General features: G+C 35.3%; 1 protein-coding gene across 1 annotated transcript; it reads left to right on the top strand.

Moving 5' to 3' along the window:
* Window positions 1-174: 174 nt before the first annotated feature.
* LOC113673977 (dynein regulatory complex subunit 4) lies at window positions 175-9442 on the top strand. The gene is made up of 14 exons (XM_027190458.2): window positions 175-349; window positions 1719-2094; window positions 2664-2743; window positions 3333-3389; window positions 3515-3569; window positions 3794-3882; window positions 4891-5007; window positions 5343-5474; window positions 6211-6246; window positions 6748-6834; window positions 7292-7423; window positions 7969-8046; window positions 8269-8334; window positions 8789-9442. Exons 1-14 carry the CDS (start codon window positions 347-349, stop codon window positions 8936-8938), a joined length of 1458 nt encoding a protein of 485 aa, XP_027046259.1. The 5' UTR covers window positions 175-346; the 3' UTR covers window positions 8939-9442.
* Window positions 9443-11136: the final 1694 nt, after the last annotated feature.

Genomic DNA, 11136 nt, shown 5'->3' with positions numbered 1-11136 from the left:
TAAATATTGAAAGTAGACCAATATCAGACACTTTTTGTGATGATTTATTTATGTATGTACAAAGAACACTAGCTAAGTCAATTTTTTTTTCGTCTTGCAACATTGGAACTTAAGAATTTTGGTACAGATAAGTTTCACCTAGGCTTAAATTTCCGAGTGATGTACTGCGTGACTGCGTGATATCAGCAGTATCCACGCTTTTCAGCGGTGTTCACCATTTTCCAATACGGGACTTTGTTTTATTCGTTTCTAGGCAACACCTTATCTTGTTCGGTGGAAAAACTACTGCATTCTGTGTTTGTCGGAAAGTACCGTTTTTTTATAGCAAAAATCCGAGTTGTTCATCATGGTAGGTGGCAGTTGATCACTATTCTATTTGAAAGATGGGTAAAGTTACGGTATATTTTGAATCACTTCATAATTATTCAAAATAAAAGTTTACGGCACAAGTTGGTGAAAGGACACTAGATGAGCCAGTAGATATTTGCCTCTTATTCAAGACATTATAAAACCATTACACTCGGTAGCAGTTGATCTAAGCAAGCTCTAATGAGTTTCTCAAAGAATATATTTCATAAAAGCTTGGTTTTAAAGGAAAATTTCCTTCAATAGCGATTTCGCAAAACGTATGTTTCACACTTAATTGTTCCATTTCTATGTGTATTTCAGAGAAAAACTTCTTGCACACTTTCAAAGATATGTTGAAAGTTACCTTAAAATGATTGAATTTATTTGATATTTACTCTGTAATGTGATGCAGGGTAGCATCAGCTTTGCTAGCTTTTATTATATTTTGGACTGCAAGTCATTGTTAGTCATTAGTTTAAGTTCAATGACTGTGTGAATAAATGAAAATCATATTATCATATAACCTTAATCTGTAGTTCACATACATAATTTTCATGTATTCACGGTCATTGATTCATCACTTCACAGGTTTCTTGCAAACCAACATAATAACAAGCTCTCAGTTGGCTTGTTAGTTCATTTGGTAGAGCTGGTCATGGGTTCAAATCCAGTACAGGCCTGGATTGTTTCAGGCCTTATTTACACTTCTGCTTAAGATCGCTTTTATTTTCATAAGGTTAATTTTGTGGACTTTTATGACATTTATTTTATATTTTACATTATGGTATCAGGATCCACTTTAGTGAAATCTTGCTTTAGATATTGGGACGATTATTTGTATTGGCAGGAACTAAATGTGTTAAACTTCAAATCAATTCCCTTTCTTTCACTAGCTATCCCTTGTGTTTATGATATGTAATTAGCCAATCAGCAAATTCATATAATTTTAACAAGCATGTAAAAACCAACTTACTCATCTATACTTTGATTTTTCCACTAAATTCAATGGAACCATAGTCTCATTGGCTATTTTGGTAATGTAACAGAAAAAGGTGATTAATTCGATAGTGTGGGAAAATTGTGTCAGTAAATAATCATGAAGGTATCAGTGGGGGGTGGGAAAGGTTTGATACATGACACATGAATTTAACACAAAGGCAAGGTAAGATTAGATGTGAAGTTTTCTCTTTACTTTTAAATATCATGTTACGTGCAATACTAGTTAAACTGTATGTATGCATGAATTTTTTTAAAAATTCATGTGTGAAACATAATCAGATACTCCTTGGCACCCTTTTAATGATCTATACTTTGACACAAAGTACTCATACATGTATGTTCAAGAGATTTCCTCTTTGTTACATCAATAGCCTCCTAAAAAGAAAAGTGGGAAGAAGAAGGGGAAAAAGAAATCTGCCAAGTCCAAGACACCTACAATAGTAGATGGGATTAGCACAGAAGAGATGAGCAAAGAACAGTTGGAAGAACACATTGTCAGATTACGAGAGGAATTAGATAGGGAACGTGAAGAACGCAATTACTTTCAACTGGAACGAGATAAAGTGAATACTTTTTGGGAAATCACAAAACGACAGCTTGAGGAAAGGAAGGCAGAGCTGCGTAACAAAGATAGAGAAATGGAGGAGGCAGAGGAAAGACACCAAGTGGAAATTAAAGTTTACAAACAGAAAGTGAAACATCTATTGTATGAACACCAGAACAACATTGCAGAACTTAAAGCTGAGAGTAAGCAACTTAAGATACACATTAAAAGTTCTTCACTTTGAGACTCACAAAATCAAAACATAATATGCGTTAAGCTATAATCAGTCATTGTTAGTGTATTTTGCTTGGTCTAGTTCTTGTGAACCACACTTAGTACACTCAACTGACAATTACTGTTCACTTAATTATGATGATGACTTCTGCTCAGGTTGTCAAAACCTCAGTCACTTCTACCAATAACAGTCCTCCAGACTTACCTTCACACTGACAGTCAGAATATACCATCTCATGTCACCTCTGAGTTAAAACCATCCATTGAATGCTAAAGTCTATCTAAAACTTCTGTTGGTGTACTTTCCAATGGCACTACATGTATGTTGGTGAGCAATGTAGTGAGAAAACCTTTATTGATCAGGTTTTTTGTTGTGTTAGAAAGAAGAGCTGTTCTGATGTAGTAGATTTCCCAGTTTATTTATAGAGATTTTAGTGACAGTATAATAATTTTTGAAAATCACAAAGTTAACCAGCTCTCTGTTAAAACATTTTTAAAACAGTTTTTCATCATCATCTCCTGCTACTTTTATCAACAGGTGCTGTGGCGTTGAAGTTAGCACAAGACGACCACAAAGGCAATGAGCAAGACTTAAGAAAGGACAAGAGATCTCTCAAGGTACCTGGATATCCCTTCTGAATATTGTTGATTTTAGTGCAAAAAATTGTAGAAGAGTCTGGGGCTGATGTGACAAGTATTTGACTATTTCTCATTGTGAAAAATAGAATAAAATAAAAAACATTAGTTCACATGTTATTAACCCTTGAACCCCTTGATGGTGGATGTGTAATTTCCCCTTACAGTAGTATCCCTGAGTGATAAATGTATATTAAGGTCATCAAAATAGATGGAGGAAATGATCACCAACTAAAATAGCTCTTAATTGTTGAACAAATTCTCCTTGTCAGCACCTTAGGAAATGTGTAAAGAACAGTACAGAGTATGCATACTGCATAAGAGTGCAGAGGTTTAAATGTGTATGGAGAAGTAATCTTTTCTGAAATCAATAAATATCACTAGTCCTATCAGTGTTTCACTGGGAAGTCTTGACTTTAGAATTTGCAGTTTACCTTAAAACTGGGTGTAGACAGTGATGGTCACCAGTTAGATTAAGTGAGCAGAACAGCCCATCATGGGTGGTAGAATTCCGATCATTATAGTACTGTCTATGAGGTTTTTCAATGTGAAGTGAATCATATTTCTTTAGGTGGAATTAAAAGAACAAGAACTTTCTCATGAAGATGTTGTTAAGAATCTCAAGAAGGTGAGTGTAACAATTGTCTTTTACATATTGGCTCATGTTAATATACAAAAGGTTTTAAATTTTTTTACCACAAGTGTTTGATTATATATTGTGTCAATCGCAAACATATTTTGGAAATTTTACAGGGTCACGATGAACATGTAACAAAACTCAGGCAAGATTTTGAGAGACAAGTTAAAGGTGAGTAAAGGAGACTAATGAATAACTCTATGTTCTATTTTTTTGCTGCATCAAAAGCAAGTTTCTCTGATGTTCACTAGGAGGAAAAATGATTGTTTCTTCCTATAAAGATTTTCTCCACAGACAATGCTTGTAGTAGGTTGTCAAATATTGTTAAAAGGGTAACAGGATGAGAGGGTAAAATATTGTTGCAAATTTTAGCTGTTTCAATCTCCTTTTTATAGAAATTGAGTCAAAGTATGACAAGAAAATGAAGGCACTTAGAGAGGAACTTGAGCTGAGGAGGAAAACTGAAATACATGAAATTGAAGAGGTTTGATCCTTAATGATTAATAAAGATTACTTATTTTCCTGGTAGCATTTTTGCAAAGACTATAGTTGTACAATGCAAAAACTAGCATCCACTGTAGATGTTTTAGAAGCATGTATGTAGTCTTGAAATTCACTTAAACTCTACTTAAGTCTGTTATGGTATGTTTACAATTAGCTGGGTGGCAAAATCATTCACTCTTCCAATAGCCCTTTTGCAATCTAGAAGCATTGCATAGTTGGCAGGAATAAAATTTTGGTCACTGGGAAAAAAAAAAGTTAAAAGATAATTGAGAGAAAATTAAAGAAAAGTTATGAAACAAAGATGGAATTTAACCTTTGCTAAATTAATGTTTATTTTACTTTAGTTTATGTACAATGTAATTAGTAAGTTTAAACAAAACATCAAATAATGAGAACATTACAACTTGTCACTTGACCAGCAAACACGTCCACCAGATTGATTACTTTCCATGCAAATTCAGTCACCAACTTTTTTTTGCACTCACTGTGGCAACCAAAAAGCTTGAGTGGCTTATAAGAAGTATCCTATATGCCCACAGACTGATGCTAATAATTTATTTATCTTGTTTGTCCTTGTTTGTAATAATTATACTGTTATATTGCTTTTAGTGCACAAGTGCCTTAATGGTTTGGCACCAACTTTTCTATCTGAGCTTTTACACTACCATAATAGTCCACATTTACTTCATTCTAGTTCTCAGAATCTTTTAGCTGTGCCTAGATCTAGGTTAAAGACATATGATGATGGAGCTTTTTCTGTTGACCAGTTCAAGATGCATTTGAAGACATACTTATTTAAATTGGCTTATGATGTCTAGTTTTTAGTAGTGTTGTTTACTTAATTTCATTATTATAATAGCTGTTGGCTTTTGTATTTTATAGTTTAACCATTGTTGTACAATGCTTTGAGCAAGTATCGGACACAGTGCTCTAAAAGTGTTTTATTATTATATCAGCATGTGCCATAAATTGATATTTTTCTTTTTAGCGCAAGAATGGTCAAATCAACACCTTGATGAAGAATCATGAGAAAGCTTTCAGTGACATCAAGAATTACTACAATGACATAACACTTAATAATCTGGCTCTTATAAATTCCCTCAAGGTAATTTATGAAGCACATATTTTTAGCAGTTACAGGAAATGTTCATAAGAAAACAAGCTTTGTAATTGGCCAAAACAGCACCAAATTCCATATGGTAAGGAAGGAGGTTGAACTTAAATTATACCAAAACCTCATGAAAGGCAACTGACCAAATATTACCTTCCAATAATTTCAAGTAGTACGGTCATAAGCCAATGCCATCAAACTTTCAAATTTAAAATTACCAGGGGGACTTACCAGTGTGGTAACTGTCCTTTTCCCACAAAATGATAGAGTGTGACAAGTAAGTAGAAAATCCAGTCAGCTCATCAGTTCTTGTTTATTATTTTTACTAGGAACAAGTTGAGGAGATGAAAAAGAAGGAAGAGAGAATGGAGAAACAAATGAATGAAATTATGGCAGAGAATAAGAGATTAACAGAACCATTACAGAAAGCCAGAGAGGAGGTGGAAGAACTTAGAAAACAGGTGAAACTAAGCAACAAATATTATGACCAAAGTATTATAATAGTTTTTCTCAACTTTCAACTTTGTTCAAGCAGCATCATTATAGATTATTTTTAATTAGTGACAGCTAGAAGAAAAGTCTGAGTTACAGTTGAATAACTAGAAAACAGATGCTGTAGTAACTTTTAACACAGCAGTATTGAGGGTGCATTTACTTTAGAACTTACAATGTGCAACAAGATTACTTCAAATACAACATTCACTTCGCCACTTTTAAGAAAGTTTTAAGAAGACTGTTTAAAAAGTGCTAAAGATGTCTAAAATACCCTTTCTCTATATTCAGTGAAAGATGATCTCAGTGAAAATAGAACCACATTGTACAGAGGGGGAGGGGTGCAGTTAAGGGCATTACAACAAAAATTTAGTGGCAGTGACAGCTATTTTGTGGCAGATTGTATTGTGGTAAATGACCATTAGTGGTAAAGTATTTTGGATAGCAAAATCTGAAGGTCTCATGTTGAATTCCTTGTCAGGGGACTCGGACTTTTTTCTGCCCCATGTTGTCAAGGGGGTGCAGTGGAGGGCATTCAGAACAAACCTTTCCAAAGCAGTGAGAACTATATTAACCACAGTTGGCTCTAATTTTACTATTCATTTCGAGACAAATCCACATGGGTCTACAAATAATAGTTACGGTATTTATTAAACAAAAATAATTAGTATTATATTAATAATTTCTTATTTCCTTTTTCTGTAGCTTGCAAACTATGAAAAAGACAAAGCGTCATTGGCTGTAAGTATTACTATCATACAAGGAAGGTTTTGCACATCATATGTAGAAAACGATCTATCAGCAGTGACGTAAGAGCAGTCCATACCATTGGTCAGATTGTAACGTATTTAACCTTCACTTAATTGCTGTAGATGTTAATGTTTTCATAAGCATTTGTTGTCTCTTCCCTTTTGTTGAATGTGAACTCAATATTGCATGTAAAGAATAATTTACAACGTAAGGAGAAGGATTGAAGGAAAATAAAAGTGGATGTAGCTTTTCAACTCTTCAAAATTTGTGTAAATTTCATGGCTTCCTCTAATCTTCATTTGTCGATATTTTGCACATTGTAGCGCTTAATAAAAATAGGGGTTTAGAATTCTGCAGCTGTTCTTGAAAGAGCGTGGGTTTCTTTAGTGCAAGATATCTAAGTTGTAAGATGCACGCTAGGGCATAACTTGTTTTCAAAAAAAAGGTTGATGATAAGAGATAATTCTATTTTATATATCTTCAATTTTGTAGAGTGCTAAGGCACGGCTTAAAGTTCAAGAAGAAGAACTAAGGAGTTTACACTGGGAACACGAAGTTCTCCAACAGCGCTTTAGTCAGGTTTGAGATCTCATGAATTTAGAATATACGCATTCTTCTCAGAAATGACGACTACAACCCCATCGATAGATGCCAAAATTAGAGTCTTCTTTTGGAAGGAGGAGAGTAGAGTTTCAAAATACGTGGAAATCTTGGATGGGTTTATTCCCGCTGATGAATTAATGTCGGTTTAACAAAATAAAAATATTCTACATTCAAGACGCCCAAAGCTTGAGAGATCCAAAATTTTTTTCGAAAATGTGATACTCAAAATAATTAACCGGTGCACCAATTAAAAGTACGAGGCCACCTACAAATATGATGAGCCTGTGAAAAAGAGAGCTGCCTGTCCACGTGCATTTTTGTGCATTTAAAATATGGAAAAGTTTAGAATGTTTCTTCTGTCGTTTAGTCAGTGTAATTAAAATGTTCGCAGTGCTTAAACATGATCTGTTTTTGTTTGTTTTCTATGATATAGACACAAAGTGAACGTGACGAGTTGTATGGCAAATTTGTCAAAGCTATACATGAGGTTCAACAGAAGAGCAACTTTAAAAACTTGCTTCTTGAGAAGAAACTGACTGCTCTGGCTGATACGCTGGAGAAGAAGGTACACGCAAAAAACATCAGTGACAAGACATAGTGTATTTGTAGTTTGTTGTCTTCCTTCTAGGAAAACAAAGATCCATAATTGTTTACACCGCTGTCACATTTGTGACTTTTTCTGATAGGTGAAAATTTTTCCTGATCACTGCACATCGGTAGAAAGGCAATGGTGGTTTTACTCTCCTTTTGATTTGTTCTTGTTGTTCCCCCGTTTTTATGAAACAAACAAAATGATTGTAGTTGAAGTATTTCGAGTCATTTTTGTGACGGAAGATAAAAACTACTGTCGACTTAGACAAGACAACAAAATATTATTTTGGTTGAGGTGGAAAAAACTTTAAGGGTGCAATAATAAATCCAAAAGGACGGTTTAAACTGCGAACAAAGGACGAACTTAGACAAATATTGGAATTTTAATAATCCACAGACAGTGTAGTTGGTCCTTGAAAGCTAAGGAGTTATTCCTTGTGTTTCGATGAGTTCATAAAAGTACACCTCTCGTCACATTAATTGTGGTCTACCCAGCTTACTCTATGAGTTTTTTCACAGGAAGCGCAGCTGAACGAAGTGTTGTCAGCATCCAATTTGGATCCTACTGCTTTAACAGTTGTAACCAGAAAACTTGAGGTGAGATTTCCATCAGTCCTCCACCAGCTCCATTAACGTCTTATCAAGGTGGTTTGTCCAAATCCTCCTCCATTGTCTAAAACAAACTTGCTGCTCGTGCTGGTGAAATTTTCTTGCCATCTCTACAGAAAATTGTTGGCCTGATTTTTGATAAATCGTTTGTCTTTTTCTTATTACTTGTTTGCCCTGTTTAAGAACTTTTTTCGCCTTGTTTTCTTTCAGGATGTTTTAGACTCGAAGAACAGTGCTATCAAAGACTTACAGTACGAATTGGCACGTGTTTGCAAGGTAAATAACATGACTTGTTTAATTTGTTACATAGTTACCTGTAGAACCTTTTTAGCATAGTGCCTCGAAAAGATCAGAGTTGTGTATCTTAAGTGCTTACAAAGCCGCCCTCCTAGAGGAATCAGCGGGTGTCTCGAAGATCTTCTCTCGAAAATCTTTGGTGCCAGGCTCTTCAAAGCTTTCATAAAGCATAGTTCTACAGGTCGCCTTAAGACAAAAGTTGGTCGCCTGTGGCACCCCAGCCCTGTTAGAGCAGAGCCCTGAAGTCTTAAGCCAAAAGAGGGTTACATGATACATGTTGTCCAGAATGGCAAACGGTATCAGGTTTCCTCCTCTCCCTTCCCGGCCACCCTTAACTGGCCGAGAGATCTTATTCGCAGGCTCTTATTTCCCTTGTAGGTGCGATTGTTATATAAAACTGGGGATTTAATTGAGAATTTTGGTTTTATTTCAGGCTCATAATGATCTCATCCGAACTTACGAAGCAAAGCTCCAGTCGTTCGGAGTACCGACCGAAGAACTCGGGTTTAAGCCCCTCGAGAGCAACGTTGGAGGACAACAACTCGGTCGAGGCCCCGCGGGTCTGGTTGCTGCACCAACTTAAGCTTAAAGAGCGTTATTCTTCGATTTCGTTCATTTTAATTTCTAAGGGACCATTTTATATTAGTTCTGACACATTTATAACAATTTGTAAATAGAATTCTTGCTACATATGTAGTTTTTTTAGAGAACTGTCTAATTTATTTACATTTTTATCTTGTGCAATTCCGTCCAGGACATTTTGCATAGAAAAACTCATTTTTACGTTTTCTGGTTTTCTCACTTAAGCTCTTTGATGTACATTTTATATGTTTCTGAAAATACAGTCAAAGCAGTTTTCAACAAATCTTGATCTAATTAGCATGTTGTTTTGTTGGGAATTTGGTGTATTTTTCCATGTATAAAATATACTGTTATCCATTCATCCAAGCGACTGAAACGTCAGTTGAGAAAGATTCTCATTCCAAGTGTATTCCTGTATCAATGACTTGAATTGTGTGTTCTGTGAAAATTATAGCGAAAATTGTCAACTTGGAAGAAATTCTTATTAAAAATATTGATTATTCTACACTTTCGTTTTCACTAACATCATTAGCGATGGTCGTTTGCCATGCAGTGTTTGTGTTGTGGCGCCAGTTTGTCTGTGCTATTGAAAAGACCCTGTGCGCCTTAAAATTCAGCTATAGTTCTCTTTTCGTATTCACCATTTGTCGAAATTTAAGTTCGTGTGCATCTTTTTTTTTTATCATAATTTATATAAACTGAAGAAAGTATTTCTATATTTCAAACTGTTGTTTACGCCGACAAAAGCAGCGAGACCCTATATTGGGCCATTTTGTGGGCTTATCGTTTACCCTGCAAGTACTTAACAACTTATTTTAATAATGATGCAATATATCAGTGTTTATATTGGCTGTACACGAAAGCCTTACCGAACCTGCTCCTTTCCTTAAGGTATATACAAAAACCCCGTGCTGAAATTCCCAGAAAATATATTTTTTTGTACAACCTTCGAGGCAAAGAAATCAAAATGTGTCATGCAGAGACAATCTTGGACTCGCAGCAAACATTGATATTTATAATATTTGAATTTGAATATTAAAATAAAGTGCTGGCGTTGAGTAGCCCTGTAAGATCGTTCCCGCCACGAAAAAAGAAAAGTAAAGAAAAACTTCAGTACGCTCCGTTAGAGAAAAGAAGGGTAAAACCATTCTATTTAGATAGACACGCTTGTAAAACTTGCACAGAAAAACCTGGTTTGACTGAGTCGAGCGGAATGTGAACAAGTGGTTCTTCCATGAGCCGATTAATATTCTGGAAAAAAAAGTGATAGCTCTGACAGACTTTAGTGAAGACAATAGGTGGCTGTTGTCACCTTTTTTCCTTGAATTAAAGGAAAGTTATTTTGGGATGTTACACAACTGTTCCTCTCAAGTGGTTCTAAAAAAGGGTTTCATTTTCGGGTTTTTAAATAGGAGCTTGAGTCACCATCTATATGAAAGAAACAATCGAAAGACCTCAAAAATCAGATGAAGATGTTATGACTTTCCAGCCATGTGAATATTGCTTATAATGCATGACTCATTTGGCGTGCCAAACATAATAGACGGCAGTAACTGTCGTTTTCCTTCAGACAAATGAGGTTTGAAATGAATTATGAAGTAAATGAGGGACAAACAACATGAAATGAATTTGTTTGGATAATGTTTATCGATAATTTTCACAAATTTAACCGCCTGTTAGATCCGCAATATGTATACTTCCGTTGTGGAAAATTTCTCGTATTTCAGTATCTTTTTCCTATTCAATTTCTCAATAACCTTCAAGGCTTTATTTCCTCACAACGCAGGCATAGTCGTTAAGATTTGGTTTTCTGATTCAGCTATGCTGCTAAGTTACAAAATCGCCGTCAGCTTCAAAGAAAAAGCTGCATCCTTTTTCATAGCGCTGCCAGTGTAAATACTTAATAACTTTTGTTCTAAGAAGCAACAACTACTCTGATGATTGATTCTTCCACTCCCGCCCCCCTTGCTTAGTCCTGAAGAAGATAAGTTATGCTCTTATCCTTCGAAGACTTAAAGGTGATAAGATAAATCAAAGTGTCTAAACTGGCTACTTTTGAACGAAATTGGAATTAGTTCGACAGGTAAAGTCCACACTTCGTTTAGTTCTTTGTTTTGCTAATCCGTAATTATTCAAACGTGAGCTAGTTTAATAATCACGTGCAAAGTCCGTGGCGCGGCACCAAAGCCGGCAGCACAC

The sequence above is a fragment of the Pocillopora damicornis genome, chromosome 3 (genome assembly GCF_964200805.1).
Source record: "Pocillopora damicornis chromosome 3, jaPocDami1.2, whole genome shotgun sequence".
Classification (NCBI taxonomy): Eukaryota; Metazoa; Cnidaria; class Anthozoa; order Scleractinia; family Pocilloporidae; genus Pocillopora; species Pocillopora damicornis.
Note: the sequence above shows the minus strand (reverse complement) of the source record. Positions and strands in the feature narration are given on the sequence as shown.